The 19,250-nt window shown below is 34.4% G+C and overlaps 1 protein-coding gene across 3 annotated transcripts in view; it reads right to left on the bottom strand.

Annotated features, from left to right (window-relative positions):
• Nucleotides 1–19,250, bottom strand: part of Ddx10 (DEAD-box helicase 10) — a 332,924-nt gene that overhangs the window by 86,876 nt on the left and 226,798 nt on the right. For all 3 annotated transcript variants that reach the window (XM_048795730.1, XM_048795729.1, XM_048795731.1), the window contains exon 17: nucleotides 1,440–1,576. In XM_048795730.1, the coding sequence (XP_048651687.1) occupies nucleotides 1,440–1,576 (137 nt within the window). The remainder of the gene's footprint in view (nucleotides 1–1,439; nucleotides 1,577–19,250) is intronic.

Here is a 19,250-nt window from a genome sequence, read left to right on the forward strand (position 1 = left end):
CACATGCAAAAAGGAACTTTCTGAAGCTACATATGTGTACTTTCTTTTTTAAAAGTCAGTTTTTAAGAATTAAGAATAAGACCTGAACCTAAATAACTCTAAATGGCATAAACATTTGTATATTTTGTTAAATCCTAATAAGATTATCTTTACCTATGGTGCCTTTTGTGGAAGTAAAGTTAGTATTGCATTGTCTAGTATTTCACTCCCCAGTAGTCTAATAGCACGTACCTCAAGTTTCTGGCATTAGTTGGTACAACTGAGTTTTGGACATGTGAATTTTCCCTATTACCAAATAATTCTGTGTCTAAATGAGCACAAGATTTAAATGAAGAGTAACTTAAGGTCTCCACACAGCATTTTCTCCTTAGAGGATAATCTTTTGGAGATCTGCTCCTGTTTAAGAACAAATTGTAACTCTCTATGGCCTATTTGTGCAATTCCAAACTCCTTTGGCCAGCACTTCAGGGGTTCCATCAAGCTTCAACTTTATTTCAAGCCTATTAACTTTATCTGCCACTAGTTCTTAACTCCTCCTGCTCAATGATTTAAGATGTTTATGAAGTCTAGCATTCTTAACTTTTAAATCAATATAATCTTAATTTAATCTAATACCCAGTACTCTAAAAAAAAATGCTGAATAAGTAAAAGCTTTATTCAATTCATCACACTTATTTTTGGCATGGTGGTAAATAGATGACACCAAATGAATAGATTTTAAATTGAAAGAAAACTGTCAAGGGTTATTTATATTGTTTTCTAATATCTTATTTGTTATTAAATGTGAAAATATAATTGCTCTTTTGAAATTCAAAGGCAGGCCAGCTAGGTGGTACATGCCTATAATCCCAGTGACTCAGAGGCTGAGACAGAAGGATCACGAGCTCAAACCTAGCCTAAGCAAAAGCAAGGCACTAAGCAACTAAGTGAGACCCTGTCTCTAAACAAAATATAAAATAGGGCTGGGGATGTGGCTCAGTGGTTGAGTGTCTCTGAGTTTAATTCCCAGTATCCACTACCCCAAATGAAATTCAAAGGCAATTTTTAATAGAACTCTCAACAGAATCCTTTGATAGTGAGTCAAAATAAAATCCCCCTCTGTTTGTACTTACTCTAATTCATCAAAGAGTTAAGCATAAAAGATTCAGGAAGAGATGAGAGAAAAAGAATACAGAAAGAAAAAGAAAACAATTTACATCACACCTTTACCTGTTAGCAGGAATTACGGAAATAATTTTTTAAAAATCCTTTCTAAAATGACTAGAAAGGTCTGAGATATTTGTATTAGTGATCTAATACACCAGCAGGGTTTTCAGGATGTTAGAAGTAAAAAATTTTTTGGAATAATATTTTAAAAAATGTCTTTGGGATTCATTAAAAGGAGAAGATTCATGTGAGTATTAAGTACAAACTTAATAATACCAATGGTAAAAGCATACCTAATTTTATTTTCCATGTCTTCACTATCTGATTCTTCAGAGCTTCTGTATTTATCTGGATCTGGAAGTGTGCTTGGATCAAATCCATCATCATCATCATCACTCCAATCCAGAAAAGCTTCCTCTTCCTCTTTGGCCTAAGAAAACACAAGGAAAATTGTAATTCAAGAAGTCAATTGGTAGGTAATCAGGTTTTATTTCTAGACCCAAACAGATACCCTTCTAATTGACAGCTTCAAATTAGAAGTGTTCTTTTCTGGTAAAGGCTTTCTATGACTTTCAGAACTATGGACATTTGCAAACTCATAGAAAATCTTTATCATTTCAAAAATAAAATAAGATTCAAAAAGTATATCATAAAGTTCTTTGAACTTAACACAAGGGAAAATGATCAATCCTATTACTTGCAAGCCTCTCAGATATCAAGGAAATAAAACTTGGTTTTAGTCCTTCCATCCAAACACATTTAAGCATTAAAAACATTAGGTGAAAACATCGAGGGCTAGAAGTCAGAGTACAGTAACATTTGTCTGATTTTATGACAATAGTTTGTCTTAATATACAACTGGATCTGCAACAAGCTTATTTATAACAAGGGATATTCTAAATTCAAATCCAAGTACAAAGCCATCAAGAATACTGGGAAAGAGAGAGAAATACAGTACAGCAATCAACCATGCAGGCCACTACAGAAGTCCTCTAATACTTTAACAGCTCTCCTTTGATAACCCCTAAATGTAACAAAAGGAGGGAAAAAAAGTAAGGACTTTTTTTTTTTTCTTTACTTCAAAAGTCCTTATCTGCTTTCCTGATAAAGTTCCCTGGTAAAAGTAAAAAGTCTAGAAGCAAGTATCAGAAGGAAAGACAAGAGAAGATTGCCATTGGAAGCAGTAGGCAGCACACCTACTGCATGCTGTACCATTTACTTGAAAATAATGATACCAACAAAAATTGAAAGTTATCATATACTCAAGAACACTAATCTCTGGGTTACAAGGTATTTCCAATTTTCCAGTCTGCTGCTTGTCAAGGAATGTGCTGTCTGAAGGTAGAGGCAGAACAGGCTCAAAACAGTTCTCAATTTTTTTAGTCTCAGTATACCTTTAAAACTTAACAAAACAAAACAAAACAAAAAAACTGGGGGATCCCAAAGAGCTTTTGTTAGAATGAAGAATATCTATTGACTTTTATTGTGTTAGAAATTAGAACTAATAGAGTTAAAAAAATTTATAAATTCATTTAACAATAAACCTACTACATGTTGACATAAAAAGCATATTTTTATGAAAGAAAGGCTGTAATTTTTAAAACTAAAGAATACCAACTTATGTTTTTTCAAGTCTCTAACATCTGACTTAAAAGAAAAAAGCTGCATTCTCAAATCTGTTTCTGCACTCAATTTTTGCAATATGTTATTCTGGTTGAGGTATAAGAATAAAATCTGTCCTTTCATGGGTAGTTGGGAAAGGGAGAAGTTGTTCAGATAACTGTGATTATTCTTTTTTGATACCATGACAAACCCTAGAGAGTAGTTTCTTTCACAGTAGTTACAATGTGACATCAGAAAGCACACCCATTAACTTTTTGTATTATGTTACACTAAACTCTATGGGCTTACTTTGTACTTTGAATGGATTTTTTTAAATCAGTGTATAATTTTCAGAATCAAGCACTGGTCTTGTAAAATTCTGGGTAGAATTATACAGATCCTTTTTATATAGATCTCTAAATGTTGACATATTTCATTAAATGTTAACAACTTTTTTAAAAAATCAATTTGCTAGTACCACAAAAGTCATTTTAAAGGCTTCTGAAGTACTAGGAAGTTTTTGGTGATTACAAGTTTTCCAAAACCACATATTATATTGGTGAATGTAAGTTTTCCAAAACTCCTTTTTTCCCCCTTAAGAGCTCAAATTTTAACACCAGGAACAAATATTATCAGTTGTTCTTTTGAAGTATAAGTAATAAGTAGTATTTTCCTCTGACTTTAACATTTTTCTGTTTATCTTAACAGTGGACTAGGATATGCCTAGAAATGATTTTCTTCATGTTCATCCTTATTGGTGTTCTATAAGTTTCTTGGATCTGTAAGTTAATGTTATTCACTGAATATGGTAAGTGTTAAGCCACTGTTTCATCAAATATTTTTATGCCTCATTCTCACCTATATTTTTAGAAATGCACATATATGTATATTAGACTACTTCACAGTTCTCTTAGGATCTACCTGTTTTTCAGCAATCTTTTTGTTATTAGAACACACCTGTTTCTACTGGGTCTTCTGATATTTTCAAGCTGTTTTTTGTTGTTGTTCTTGCTGAAGAAAAGACAGTCTTCTTAATAAATGGTGCTGGGAAAAGTGGACATCTATATGTAGTGGAATGAAATTTAACCCCTATCTTTCAATCCCACACAAAACTGACTCAAAGTGGATCAAAGACCTAGGAATTGAGCAGAAGCCCTATGAATGGTAGAAGAAAATGTAGGCCCAAAATTCCAATGTGTTGGCTCAGGAACGGGCTTCCTTAAAAACTCTTTAAGCATAAGAAGTAAAATTAAAAATCAATAAATGGGATGTTACCAAATTAAAAAGCTTTCTCATAGCATATAAAATTATCAGGAATATGAAGAAAGAGCCTATAGAATGGGAGAAAATCTTTGCCACCTGCTCCTCAAGGCATTAATAACCAGGATATAGAAAGAGCTCAAAATATTTAACACAAAAACAGACAAAACAGGAAAAAAATCAAAACAAAACAAAAATATAACCTAATCAATAAATGGACAAAGGAACTAAACAGATACTTCTAAAAAGAAGAAATACAAATGGCCAACGAATATATAAAAAAATTCAATATCACTAGCAATTAGAGAAAAGCAAATTAAAACTAAGATTTCATCTCACTACAGTCAGAATGCCAATTATTAAGAATACAAGTAACAGTAAGTGTTGGTAAGGATGTGAAGAAAAGGGTGCACTCATACATTGCTGGTGGGATTGCAAAATGATGAAACTACTATGGAAAGCAGTATGGAGATTCCTTAGAAAACTTGGACTGGAACCACCATTTGACCCAGTTATCCCACTCCTCAGTACATGCCCAAAGGATTTTAAATCAGCATATTATAGTGAAGCAGCCACACAATGTTTATAACAGCACAATTCACGATAAATAAGCTATGGAGCTAACCTACGTGCCCTACAACATATGAATGAATAGAGAAAATGTAGTATATATACACAATAGAGTATTACTCAGCTAAACAGAAGAATGACTGTATGGTATTTTCTGGTAAATGAATGGTACTTAAGACTATCATGCCAAGTAAAATAAGCCAGTACTAAAAAGTTGAAAGTCAAATGTTTTCTCTGATATGTGTAATCTAATTCAAAATAAGGGGGGAGGATTAAAAAAAAAAGGAATAGAACTAAGATTAGAGGAGTAGACAAAGGGGAATGAGGGAAGGGTGAAGGAATGGGATAAGGAAAGTCAGTGGAATAAATCTGACCTAAATTTCCTATGTACATATGTGAATATACCACAGTGAACCTTGCCATCACTTACATCCACAAGATACTAATTTAAAGAAAAAAACTATAAGTAAACAGAAGAAAGATCAGTAGAGCAGAGGGAAGGGATTTGGTGGGTGGGAGAAAGAAAGGGGAAAAGAAAGTACAGGGGACTGAATGAGAACAAATTATATTCCATGCTTTTATAATTATGTTATATTCTATCATTATGTTGCAACTAAAAAGAATCAATTTAAAAAAACACTGGATTGGGATGCTGGGGAAAAATTATAAAGTTAATGCAAAATATATTATAAAATTTGTAATAAATATATAATAAAATTACATATGACAGACTCAAAAATTTCTGAAGTCTATGTTAGGCAACCAGGCCTCTATTTTATGTAACTCAACACATGCTTACTTATTCAGAATCATTTTGTTCTTATTGGCCAATAACAAGCAGCAGCTCAAATATAAAGATATATTTTATGAGGAAAAGAAAACTCCTTTTTTAGTTCACTTACCAAATGAATTTTAGAAATTATACTTTTCAACTTTAAGATTTCCAGATTTTTTAAAAAATAATTTTCACTGTTCTGAGATTACCTGTCCATTCACTGATACCAAATTTTCTTTAATTCTTTGAACCTATTTTCCCTTACTTCTTTAAGTATAATTATAAAAACCTGCTTTGAAGTCTTTGTGGGGCTAAACATCAGTTTCTACTGACTACCTTTTCCTAAGGAATGGATAATCTTTCCTGTTTAATTCCATGTCCAATGTTTTTGTAGACAACTGGGCACTGTAGATAACATGTTACAGAAACACTGTTTTCCTATTTTCTGAGGGTCATTGAGATTATATTCTAATAATCTTGCCTGGATTCAAACTGCAAACTAATCCATGATATAAAGCTGGTTATCTCTGTTATGTTCTTATGACTTCAAACCACTGCTTTTTAGCATGGTTTTGTACAGGATTCTCCTAAGCCTGTGAAATGTGGCACTTCATCAAGGATTTAGGCAGAGCTGGTCTTATCTTGGCTTTTTAAGGATTTCCCTAATTTCCAGCTGTTCTGCTGACCTTGAGATCTCTCTGTACTCTAACACTTCAAGTAAATTATTCTATTCATACTATATTAATACCTATTACCATTTAATATAGCCTTTTATCATTAATGATAAAGCAAAGATCTTCATATAATAAGAGAAATAAACCACATGTTGAAACTTGGGATAATATTTCAGTTGATATTCCAGTGTAAACATTTCTCTGTAGAAAAAATAGTCATTTGGAATGAAAGTTTACTGTTTAGTGGATAAAATGTTATTTGGATTTGTGTTCATATACCTTTTGTCATCAATCATTCTGATTAACCTTTTTTCTTTTATTTTGGCCTATTCTTTGAATGGTTGGAAATGTATAACTACAAAATGTATAATACTTCTATTTTAAAAAGTATATTGTAACTAATTCATGCCTTTATCTAAACACACACACACACAATCACTTATGTCAAAATATAGTATAAATAAAAGTCACAAAGTGAACAGAGTGTCACCATAATGAAAAAAAAATTGGAGAAAAGTATTATGTTTGTCTTTCTTGTGATGTCTAATTTAGATGTATGCTCTTTCTAGCCATATTCAGCAGCAAAGAAAATGCATATTCTAGCTGCTCTGCCTCGGTGATTTCATGAATCATTTAAAAGATAAGTTACAAATATAGCACATATCTCCTTTTAGAATCATTTTCATAAAAGACAACACAGATATTCTCTGATACATCTAACAATTCACAACTGATTATAAAATATCATTGTGTTAGAAAAACCATAGCTATAAACTCTGCGCTAAGTAAAAGGGAACCGTTTTTAAGTATTTTAGCAAGGGAGTAATTAGCTAAATTATTACTCTAGAGATGCAGTAATAGGAAGGGTAGTTGACCAGTATAAGATCTGAAGGAGGACATCAGTTTTAAAACTAAAAATTCAGGGAAGACATGACAGATTCAGAAACTAGCAATGAAGATGGAGAAGAAGAGAAGAAGATATGAGAGATATCAAGGAAATAATCAACTAGAATCTTTGGACTATGTGGGCATTACAGTAGACAACTTTAGTGTCCCCTTCTTGAAATACCTATTGATATCCTAATCCCAATGTGATCATTATGAGGGCAGAGTCCTGACCAAAGAGGTTAGTGCTCTTAAGGAGGGAAGAGAGAGCTATTCTACCATGTGAGGACATAGCAAAAAGCTACTTGCAAACCAGAAAGTGGGCCCTCAATAGAAACTTGATCTACTGGCACCTCGACACTAGACTTCCAGTCTCTATAACTTGTGAGATACTTGTTGTTTAAATTACCAATCTGTGGTAATTTACAAAGCAGTGGCAAGTGACTAAGAAAGAAATATAATGCATAAGGATAGAGCCTTCACACATGGGATTAGTGACCTTATTAAAGAGATCCCAGGGAGCTTGTCCATCCCTTCCCCTATGTGAGGGCACAGCAAACAGACACCACCTATCAAATAGAAAACAAGCCCTCACCAGACTCCAAACCTACTGGCACCTTGATCTGAACCTTCCAGGCCCTAGAATTGGATCAATAAATTTTAATTCTTTATAAATTACCTATTTTGTGATAGCAGTCCAAACAGAGTAAGATAGAAATGCCTCATTCAACAAATATTTATTCAACTGCTATTACTTGAGCCAGAAACACTTGTAGGTTCCGGGGATGCAGCAGAGAACAAGAATGTTCCTGTCCTGATAATAATGTGCTGTCCTAGGATAGTTATCCACATAAGCATTAAAATGAAAATCAGGTACTGGTATTTCTGGGGAGCAGCCAATTAATAGAATCAACTCCAGGGTCCCTGATAAATGCCTACATTTGATAGCAGTTTCAACATATGGACCTCTTAAAATGTGACTGACTGATTATGGATCCTGGCTATCAACATTTCTCTCTCTCTTCAGTTATTTCCAGATTAAAAGCTGTGACCACTGCTCTCCCAGTCCCATCCAATTATACATACTCATAATCCTTTGTTAAGACCCTGTAGGGGAGAGTTGGCAACCCACATAAAATGATCAAAGGCACCTGTATGAACTGACTGTTAATGAAACAGGACCTCTGGGGAAATGACTTCACTTAAAACAAGAATGAGTTTCTCTAAAATACTGATTTGGAAGACTCATTTGTAAGTAGAGCAGGTGAAAATAACCACACAAAAAAATGTTACCTGGCTAGCTTCTATTGTGTTTTGATAATTGAAAGAAACACAGATAAGTAATAGCAGCATCCACCTACTCCACATTTACCAAGTGCTTTGACATGTATTATCACATTTGATACAAATACTGTGAAACAGAACAGAAAACACTGATTTCATTTTCAAAATTAAGAAACTGTGATTCATATAATTACTTAATCGAAGTAATACAAACCTTAACATAAACTAGGTTTTTTCCTATCTCACCCTGAATCTCAAATTTTACCATTTATGCTTTGCATTTGCTACCTGCACAATGTTTTTTTTCCAGTGCAAGCATATTTTATAAGTTTCATTAAAAAAATTGGGTACTTTCTGTGTTGCCTTATATGCTTTCACCTCTACTTTCATTACACTTGTCTCTCAAACCTTTATTTTTCTCTTGTCTGAAATATCACACCAATGGCCTAATGAGTCTCCCTGCAAATAGTTTCTTCGTTTTGATCACCAATTCTGTATTGCAATTAGGAATTTTTTTATCGTGAAATATTTTAATTTCATTGTCAAATCTGAAGCTTAATTTTGCTGGATACAGTATTCTTGGTTGGAATCCATTATTTTTCAGCGTTTGAAATACGTTGTTCCAGGATCTTCTCGCTTTCAATGCCTGTGATGAAAAATCAGTCATTAACCTAATTGGTTTACCCCTGAATGTAATCTGCCTCCTTTCTCTCGTAGCTTTTAATATTCTCTCCTTGTTCTGTATGTTGGCTATCTTCATAATTATATGTCTTGGAGTTGGTCTATTACGGTTTTGGATGTTTGGGGTCCTGTAGGCTTCCAGGATTTGGCAATCCATTCCATCTTTCATCTCTGGGAAGTTTTCTAGGATTATTTCATTTAATAGGTTGTTCATTCCTTTGGTTTGAACCTCTATGCCTTCTTCTATCCCAATGACTCTCAAATTTGGTTTTTTTATGAGATCCCATATCTCTTGGATAGACTGCTCATGAGATTTAAGCATCTTTTCTGTGTTGACTATATTCTTTTCAAGTTGGTAAACTTTGTCTTCATTATCTGATGTTCTGACTTCTACTTGATCTAGTCTATTTGTAATATTCTCATTGGAGTTTTTAATCTGGTTTATGGTTTCCTGCATTTCTAGGATTACTGTTTGTTGTTTTTTTTTTTTTTTTTTAAATCTCTATCTCCTGGTAAAGCTCGTTCTTTGCAGTTTGAATTTGTTTAATTCATTTTCAAAATATACTTTAATTGCTTGGACTTGCTATCTCATGTCTTCTCTAATATTCCGTTCCATCTGAGTTAGGTATGCCTTGATTTCTTTCCCTGTCCATGTTTCTGATGCTTCTAGGTCCTCCTGTAGATTTAAGTTGTCCTGCATTGTTTGTAATCCTTTTTTCCCTTGTATTTTCATGTTGTTTACGTTACTTTCCAGCTCTGTTTGACTGCTATGTAACTGCTTTCTCCTATAAATTTGTTATGGCTTTGTATATCTCTGTTGTCTCTCCTTTGTGGTTGGAGATTATGCCTAGAAATGTTGGGCTTTATTTTACTTTAGAGCTGATTCATTCAATTCATAAAAGGCTTCCGGGTTCTGTATGCATATAGTGATTTGTTGTTTGTTCTTAGGACTTTATGTTTAGGTTAGGTGCTATGATGGTATGAGGGTTAGTATGTCTTGGCTACTTTAGAAGATTGCTCTACTGAAGGGGGATATTAACAGGTGATTGGATCAGGGTGCTGGTAGTAGCTAGGTATTTAGGAGCCCTATAGACAGCCTCGAAACATTCACCTATTTGCATTTAGACAATTACACGTAATAGAAGACGTAGTGCTTGGGATGAAAGTTGGGGGGTAGGGGAAGGAGGGTGCTCTTAAAAAGAAAGGAGAGAGAGATAGATAGGAATTTTTTTAAAAAAAAACTTTGTAGTTGTAGATGGACATCATGTCTGTATTTATTTGTTTATTTTTATGTGGTGCTATGGATCAAACCCAGTTCCTCACATGTTAGGCAAGTACTCAGAGCTACAGCCTCAGCCCTGCAATTAGGAAATTTTTAATATAAATATCAATTCTGAAGTCTGTCATCTGCTTAAAGTGTATAACCTCTTTATACCTGAGTCTTCACACATGCTCTTTCTCTACTAGAAAATTCTTTTGCTGCCTCTTTCCTGTGGGATCTCTCTTCCACACTAAGTCTTCAATTTCCTGGTACTAAACAAGTACAAAAATTTGACTCAATTCTGACACTTAGTCACCAGCTTTAGTCACTACTTTACAAACAGAAGCTCCAAGTTACTTACATTTCCTCGTGGCTGGCTACAAATTCAAGGGTTCCCTCAACTCCCTTCTCAGATTCCATAATTCTTTAGAACTATTCACAGAACTGAGGAAAGTGCTTCACTTTTAGTCACTAGTAAAGAGACAAACAATGTGCAGAATAAAATATGGATAGGGGTTAGGGGCATAGACTCAGTGATAAAGCATCGCACAAAGCCCTGGAATCAATCCCTACCATCCCAAGAAGAAAAACTGTGAAGCTTGCAGATATAGTGTCTGCATAGCATGCAAAAGGTCCTAAATTCAGTAGTTTCTACTACCAAAAAAAAAGGAGTCGGGGTACAGAGCTTCCACAATCTTTCTGGGTAGGCCACTTTTGCTGCACATGAATATGTGTCCACCAATACAAAAGTTCTCTGAATCTTGGTATTCCAGGGTTTTTAATCTTTTTCCAGCTGTCCCTCAACCTTCTATGAGGTGAAACTAAAAGTTCTCATCTTCAAATCACGTGTTAAGTTTGTCTGGTGATGAGCTTCCATCCTGAAGCTTTCTAGGGATCCCACCCTGAGTCCCTTCATAAGCATAAATTCAAGTATGCTCTGTAGGGGCTCCTCATGAGTAAGAAGAGACACTACCATTACTCAGTAAATTCCAAGGGCTTTATGGAGCTCAGTGCCAGAGACCTAGACAAAGAGTAAGTTCTTACAGTTTTGGTGCTTCACCCAGGGTCAAGTCATTATTTGTGTGATGTATATTTCCTATGCAGTAAGTTCCATGTAAATAGAGGCAATGCCCAGTTATGATACCCAGCTGTAATCAATGAAAAGCACAATGTAGAAGGGGACCAGGGAGATGGATAAGTAGAGGGAAAAAGTAGGTACTAGAGAATGAATCTGACCAAATTACATTGTTATATCATATGCATGTACAAATATCTAACAATGAATTCTACTATTATGCATAATACACCAGTAAAAAAGCCCATTAAAAGCACAATGAAGGTACTCAACAAATAATATTAAGTGTGAAACTATTAAAGTGGGATACAAGCTACTAATAATCAAATTGTTATAATCCATCAGAATTGCTACAATCTATATGGTCATACATAGCATCTCATAAAAATAACATTTTTATGATGAAATTTTATTATGTGTTGTTTATTATGTCTGATGAAATAACATGAATAATAATGTATAAATCTTTTCTTTAAATACTACATTAAATAATGAGCATGCAAACAGTCATCCTTATTAATGGAGATTAAACATTAATTAAGTTTATAATTTACCAATTTAGTTCTACCTGTATAATTTTTACGGTCATTTTCAACCACTTAATTTCTTAGATTTCTCAACAATAAAATGAAAATAATTTATGGTATTTAGATAATAAATAAGGAAGTTTGGCAAGATTTTAATTAATTGCAGGTCCTTAGAAAATATGCAATAAACATCTTCATGGGAAAAAAATAATAGTCAATTAAAAAAAAATGAATGTATGATAATGCCTAAAGTAAAATAAATTATGTTTAAAACATCCCTCTAGAGGATAAGAAAACTTTTTAAAAGAATCTTTACACAGGACTTTGGGAAGAGGCCAGAATAGAGGAAGTCCTGTATCTGGCTGCTCTGTGGCATGAAACCAAGAAAGCAGACAGGCAGGGACTCCACAAGGTCTCGCCTAAATGGAATACAACATCTCAGAGAGTGTGAGAAGACCTGTATACAGTGGATTTTCGCAGAAACCACCAGTGCTGCGACCACCCACACAGAAATCAGAGCCTCTGGGCTCGAGTAAGTCTCTGGACTCTGGACCCAAAGCCTGCAATTCTAGTTCACAGAAGGTTCACAAGCAGCTTAGCAGAACCACCTATCATCACCTCTGCAGAACTCCAGACTGCGCTCCGCTCCCACACAGGTCACTCAGCTGCTACCTATCCATAGCACAAGTGAATCGCCAGCTCCCCCGACATTACCAGACACCCTGGCACTGGAAGCAGACCAATTCTATCTTGGAAAACCTTCCTCGCTATTTTTGGTGGGCATGGCTATCAGATTGGATTGCCATTTGAGCAGGTACCTGATATCCAATTCCTCCCTCCTCCCTAGCAGCGATAACTCAGCACAGTGGCCACCCAACACAAGAATAGCTCTTAGTTGGACAGGAATGCAGTGCAAACAGAGTGCCGCCCACCTGGTGTGAGCCTGAAGATGAGAGGTCCCGCAGTTGGGACCTGATAAGTCAGAGACAGGAGAGGACTAAAGTCTGGAGAGATCAGGATCTGAGAAATCTCCAGACGAATGGTCACAAAAAAAGACCCGTGAGGCGCTATTTCCCTCCTGGGACTGGTGAGCAGCACTCCCAGCTTCCAGACGCTCTACAACAGGTCCAGTCTTCTCACCCTGGTTACCTACACCATCCAGAGGGCAGAGTTACCAGCTTAAAACAGACAAGTCCACCTACTGGATGAGAAGAGAAGCAAGAAAGAAATGAGATTCTTGTTGTTGTTGTTCTCTTCTACTCTTCTATCCTCTGGGCCTCACATCCCCAACATATATAAAACCAAGAACTTTGCATGAAATAGAACTTTGAGGACTGAGTCACCTGAATAATATAATATAGAGGAATTGCATAAGCCCTTTTTTTCTTTTTGTTTTTCTTCTTTTTTCTTTCTTTCTTCCCCTTTTTTTCCTCTTTCTTCTTCCTTCACCTTCTAAATTATACTATTTTTACATCCTGTATTTCTCGAAATACATATGCGTGTTTGTTTTATGTACTCCACTATCTTCCCATGTAACTGTCTACCCCAAATTACTTCCTATCTATTCTCCTGTTACTAACCCTCTTCACTAGATTTATCCCTCATGTTTCCTAAGATATATTAACTCTATACCCACACATATTTTCTCCTCAACATATCACCCTACGCCTGACCCCCAATTCATTGTCCAAGGCCAGAAACTATAAAACTTTTTATGAAACTACTGATTATATTTTAAATAATAATTGAATCCAAGATTTCTGGACATTGAGACGAAACTGTTAATGTCGTGATAACAACAATTTGTTCATAAGTGATGTACTGTTGATATTGGGATCTGTTAATATTGTCCTTCCCCACAAAGGAGAGATCTTGGAACCCTACAAGAGCACTATATTCTATAGGGTAAAAACAATAATACACCAGATCCACAGAGCTAGAAAGGAAAAAACAGGAGCAACATGAAAAGACAAGGGAAGAAAGTACCACAAACAAATCAAGACAACACATCATNAAATTGAAGAGTTACTGGGATAGAGGAAGGCATAGAGGTCCAAACCAAAGGAATGAACAATCTATTCAATGAAATAATATCAGAAAACTTTCCAAACATGAAGAATGAATTGGAAATCCAAATTTAAAAAGCCTACAGGATGCTAAATGTACAAAATCACAACAGATCCACACCAAGACACATTATAATGAAAATGCCCAACATACAGAATAAGGAGAGAATTTTAAAAGCCACAAGAGAAAGGAATCAGATTACATATGGGGAAAACCAATTAGGACAACAGATTTTTTTTAACACAGACCCTAAAAGCTAGAAGATCCTGGAACAACATACATCAAGCTCTAAAAGACAATGGGTGCCAACTAAGAATCTTGTATCCAGCAAAATTAAGCTTTAGATTTGAAGATGAAATAAAAACCTTCCACAATAAACAAAAGTTAAAAGAATTTATACCTAGAAAACCAGCACTACAAAACATCATTGGCAAAATATTACATGAAGAGAAAATGAAAAACAGCAATGAAAACCAGCAGAGGGAGGTAATACACTAAAAAAAAAAAAAAAAAACACTAATCAAAGAGGAAAACCAATTCAAATAAAATAACAAAAATAAGCAAATATAGCTAGAAATACAAACCACGTCTCAATAGTAACCTTAAATGTTAATGGCTTAAAACTCCCCAATCAAAAGACATAGGCTAGCAGATTGGATTAAAAAAAGGACCCAACAATATGCTACCTCCAGGAGACTCATCCGATAGGAAAAGACATACACAGACTGAAGGTGAAAGGTTGTGAAAAATCATACCACTCACATGCACTACGGAAGCAAGCAGAGGTTTCCATACTCATATCAAATAAAGTAGACTTCAAGCCAAGGTTAATCAAAAGGGATAAAGATGGACATTACACACTGTTCAAAGGAATCGTACACTAACAAGACATAACAATTATAAATACATATGCCCCAAACAATGGTGCAGCTATGTTCATCAAATAAACTCTTCTCAAGTTCAAGAGTCAAATTGACCACAACACAATAATCTTGGGTAACTTTAACATACCTCTCTCACCACTGGATAGATCTTCCAAACAAAAGTTGAATAAAGAAACTATAGAACTCAATAAAACAATCAATAACTTAGAGTTAACAGACATATATAGAATATTGAAACCTGCATCAAGCAAATACATTTTCTTCTCAGCAGCACATGGATCCTTCTCTAAAATAGACTATATACTATGCCACAAAGCAACTTTTAGCAAATACAAAAAAAGTAGAGATACTACCATGCATTTTATCAGACCATAACGGAAGGAAATTGGAAATCAATTACAAAATAAAAATAAAAATTATTCCATCATCTGGAGATTAAACAATATGCTACTGAATGAACAATGGGTCTCAGAAAACATCAGAAGGTGATTAAAAAAATCTTAGAGGTAAATGAGAACATAGACACAATATGTCAAAATCTCTGTGACATTATGAAAGCAGTACTAAGTGGAAAATCTATTGCATGGAATTCATTCCTTAAAAGAAGAGAAAGTCAACAAAAAGCCCTAGAAAAGAAGAACAAATCAGCAGCAAAAGCAGTAGAAGGCAAGAAATAATTAAAATTAGAGCTGAAATCAATGAAATTGAAACAAAAGAAACAACTGAAAAAATTGACAAAAAGTTCTTTGAAAAAATAAATAAAATTGACAGAAACTTAGCCACACTAACGAAGAGAAGGAGACAGAAAACTCAAATTATGAGCATACGTGATGAAAAAGGTAATATCACAACAAACACTACAGAAATACGGAGAATAATTAGAAATTATTTTGAAATCTTATACTCCAATAAAATAGAAGACATTAAAGACATAGAGAAATTTCTTAAGTCATACGATTTGCCCAGATTGAATAATTCCAAACTCATTTTATGAGGCCAATATCACCCTTATCCCAAAACCAGGCAAAGACACATCAAAGAAAACAAAAACTTCATACCATATCTCTAATGAACATACATGCAAAAATTTTCAATAAAATTCTGGCAAATCGAATACAAAAACATATCAAAAAGATTGCACACCATGATCAAGTGGGATTCATCCCAGAGATGCAAGGTTGGTTTAACATATGGAAATCAATAAATGTAATTCATCACATCGACTGACTTAAAGATAAGAATCATATGATCATCTCAACAGATGCACAAAAAGCATTTGACAAAAATACAGCACCTTTACCTGTTCAAAACACGAGAAAAGCTAGAGATAACAGGAACCTCTCAACATCATAAAGGCTATCTACACTAAGCCTTAGGCCAACATCATTCTAAAAGGAAAAAATTAAAGGCATTACCTCTAAAAACTGGAACAAGACAGGGATGCCCTCTTTCACCACTTCTATTCAACATAGTTCTTGAAACACTGGCCAGAGCAATTAGATGAAAAAAATTAATGGGATATGTATAGGAAAAGAAGAACTTAAATTAGCATTTATTTGCTGACAATGTGATTCTATACCTAGAAGATCCAAGCATTAATCTAGGGTATATAAAGAACTCAAAAAGCTAAGCACCAAAAAAAAGTAAAATAAAATAAAATAACCCAATCAACAAATGGGCCAAAGACCTGAACAGACGCTTCTCAGAAGAGGATATACAATCAATCAACAAATATATGAAAAAATGCTCATCATTTCTGGCAATCAGAGAAATGCAAATCAAAACTACTCTCAGATATCATCTAATTATAGTCAGAATGGCAGCTATTATGAAGTCAAACAACAGTAACTATTGGTGAGGATGTGTGGGAAAAGGTACACTCATACACTGCTGGTGGGACTGCAAACTGGTGCAGCCAATATGGAAAGCAGTATGGAGATTCCTTGGAAATCTGGGAATGGAACCACCATTTGACCCAGTTATCCCTCTCCTCGGTCTATATCCAAAGGACTTCAAAACAGCATACTACAGGGACACAGCCACATCAATGTTTATAGTAGCACAATTCACAATAGCTAAACTATGAAGCCAACCTAGATGCCCTTCAGTGGATGAATGGATAAAAAAAAATGTGGCATATATACACAATGGAATTTTCCTCAGCAATAAAAGAGAATAAAATCATGGCATTTGTAGGTAAATGGATGGCGTTGGAGAAGATAATGCTAAGTGAATTTAGCCAATCCCCCCAAAAAACAAATGCCGAATGTTTTCTCTGATATAAGGAGGCTGATTCATAGTGAGGTGGAGAGGAATGGGGGAATAGATGAATTCTAGATAGGGAAGAGGGGTGGGAGGGAAAGGAAGGAGGCAGGGGATTAGCAAGGATGGTGGGATGTGATGGACATCATTACCCAAAGTACATGTATAAAGACATGAACTGGGTGTCAACCTACTTTATATACAAACAGAGATATGAAAAATTGCAGTATATATGTGTAATAAGAATTGTAATGCAAAAAATAACCCCAAAGTACATGTATAAAGGAAAAAAAAAGAATTTTTACACAGTGAAAACTTATTCATGCACCAAGATTTTATTTATTTATTCATACACTATATTTTTAATAAAGCTCTTGATGCTAACATTGATAAACTGTATAGACTATAAGCATTCTCTTCAGCTTTAACTATAACCATTTTGAGTGCTTAGTATATGTAGCCTATCGCAGGGTATGCAAAAATTACTTTGAAAAATTTAAAATTTTAGAATATTATATGAAATTTCTTTTAGAAGACAAAGGGGGATGGGTGAATAAGACTTCTGTTATCAAGTCCACAAATGACTAAAATAATATTTTTCTTGCAGTATCTAATAAGAAATCAGAACTTGAAAAACTCACTTAAAACATTTTCTCAGAGATAGAGAATTCTAACTTCCATTCCTCAATAAATTTATCATGCCAGGTGTTTCTACCACAGGTCTTGGGTATAAAATAGAATTTCAAATGCCAGAATGAGAATAAAGAATTTGTATTAGTTTGTTCATATGACAGCATCACATCAAATTATACTCAATCACATCAATGGTATAAAATGATTTTATTCTTGTCACGGGTATGTTTTGGTGGTATAATCTAAAATGGTTTATATAAAAGACTCTCCCTTTGTCCATAGTTTCAATTACCCATAGTCAATGGTAGTCCAAAAATATTAAATGGGACACTCCAGAAATAGTTCAAGTTTTAAGTTACACACACTGAGTAGTGTGTTGAAATCTCACATCACCCTGCTCCTTTCAGACAAGGATATGAACCACCCTTTTGTCCAGTGTATCCAAGATGTATATACTACGCATCCCTTGTCACTAAGCAACCCCCCTTAAGAAGCTCCAGTGGTACTGCAATGCTGTGTTTGAGCAATCCTTATTTTGGAATAATGGTCCCAATGAGCAAGAATTGTGATGTTGGCAACTCAGATATTTTAGAGAAGCCATAAAGTGGTTCCTTTAAGTGAGAAGGTGAAAGTACAGTAAGATTATTTTCAGAGGGGGCAAAAGAGAAAAAGTGAGCATACAACCACATTCATAAAACTTTTATTACCATATATTGTTATGATTTTCTATTATAAGGTACTGTTGTTAATCTTATTAATCCAAATACTTTCTAAATTAAAATTTATCATAGGTATATATAGGAAAAACATAATATATATACGTTCAGTATTATCCATGGTTTTAGTCATGCATGGGGGATTCTCGGAATATATAACTTTCAGATATGAGGGAACTATTGTATTTGAATTTTCATGCCAAGTAACATTTAATAGAATTCTATTACAATTTTCCAAACTGCATTTTACCACCCAAAAATGTTACTGAATTTAACATCCATTATCCTTTTTTTAACTACGAGCTACTGAGGCAATTGTTTACATATTATACTGAGAGAATATACACACCCATCCTGTACCTCATCAAATAGGCTTTGCAATAGTTTTTATGCTGTAACAATGAAGGTCACATTTAATTCATCTCTTGGTGGAAATCACTCAACATTAGCTCATAAACAGAATGTGTGTATAGAGAATTCTTAGTATTAAAACAGACTTAGAGAGGAATTTCAGAACTTATAGTGCTGAAAAGCAATGATATGACTTGAAACTTGGTTACATTTATAGTTACTTGCTACTTGTCCTGATAATTACACATGTCCTTCTAGCTCTTCCCTTATGATGAGGTCAAGATTGTATTGATCTATTATAGGCCATCACCAATTGACAGTCTATAAAAGTTCCTGGCTCATAGAATTCAAAAGACTGTATTTTACAGAGGTCATACTCTGGTAGTGTTATTGGAGTACCATAAAGTAATCAGATTGTCAAAAATAAAAATTCTTATTTTATCCTTAGACAGAGCCCCATTTGTGATTCTTATAGATGTCACCAAACCCAGCATAATACCTGTTGTTTTATAATACCTGTTGGTCATCCCATTTTGTTCCCCAAACTAGTGGCTGACTGTAGCAAGCCAAATTACATTCAAAAGCTTTTTCTGATCA

This window comes from Marmota marmota, unplaced genomic scaffold, assembly GCF_001458135.2.
Source record: "Marmota marmota marmota unplaced genomic scaffold, marMar, whole genome shotgun sequence".
Lineage (NCBI taxonomy): Eukaryota > Metazoa > Chordata > Mammalia > Rodentia > Sciuridae > Marmota > Marmota marmota.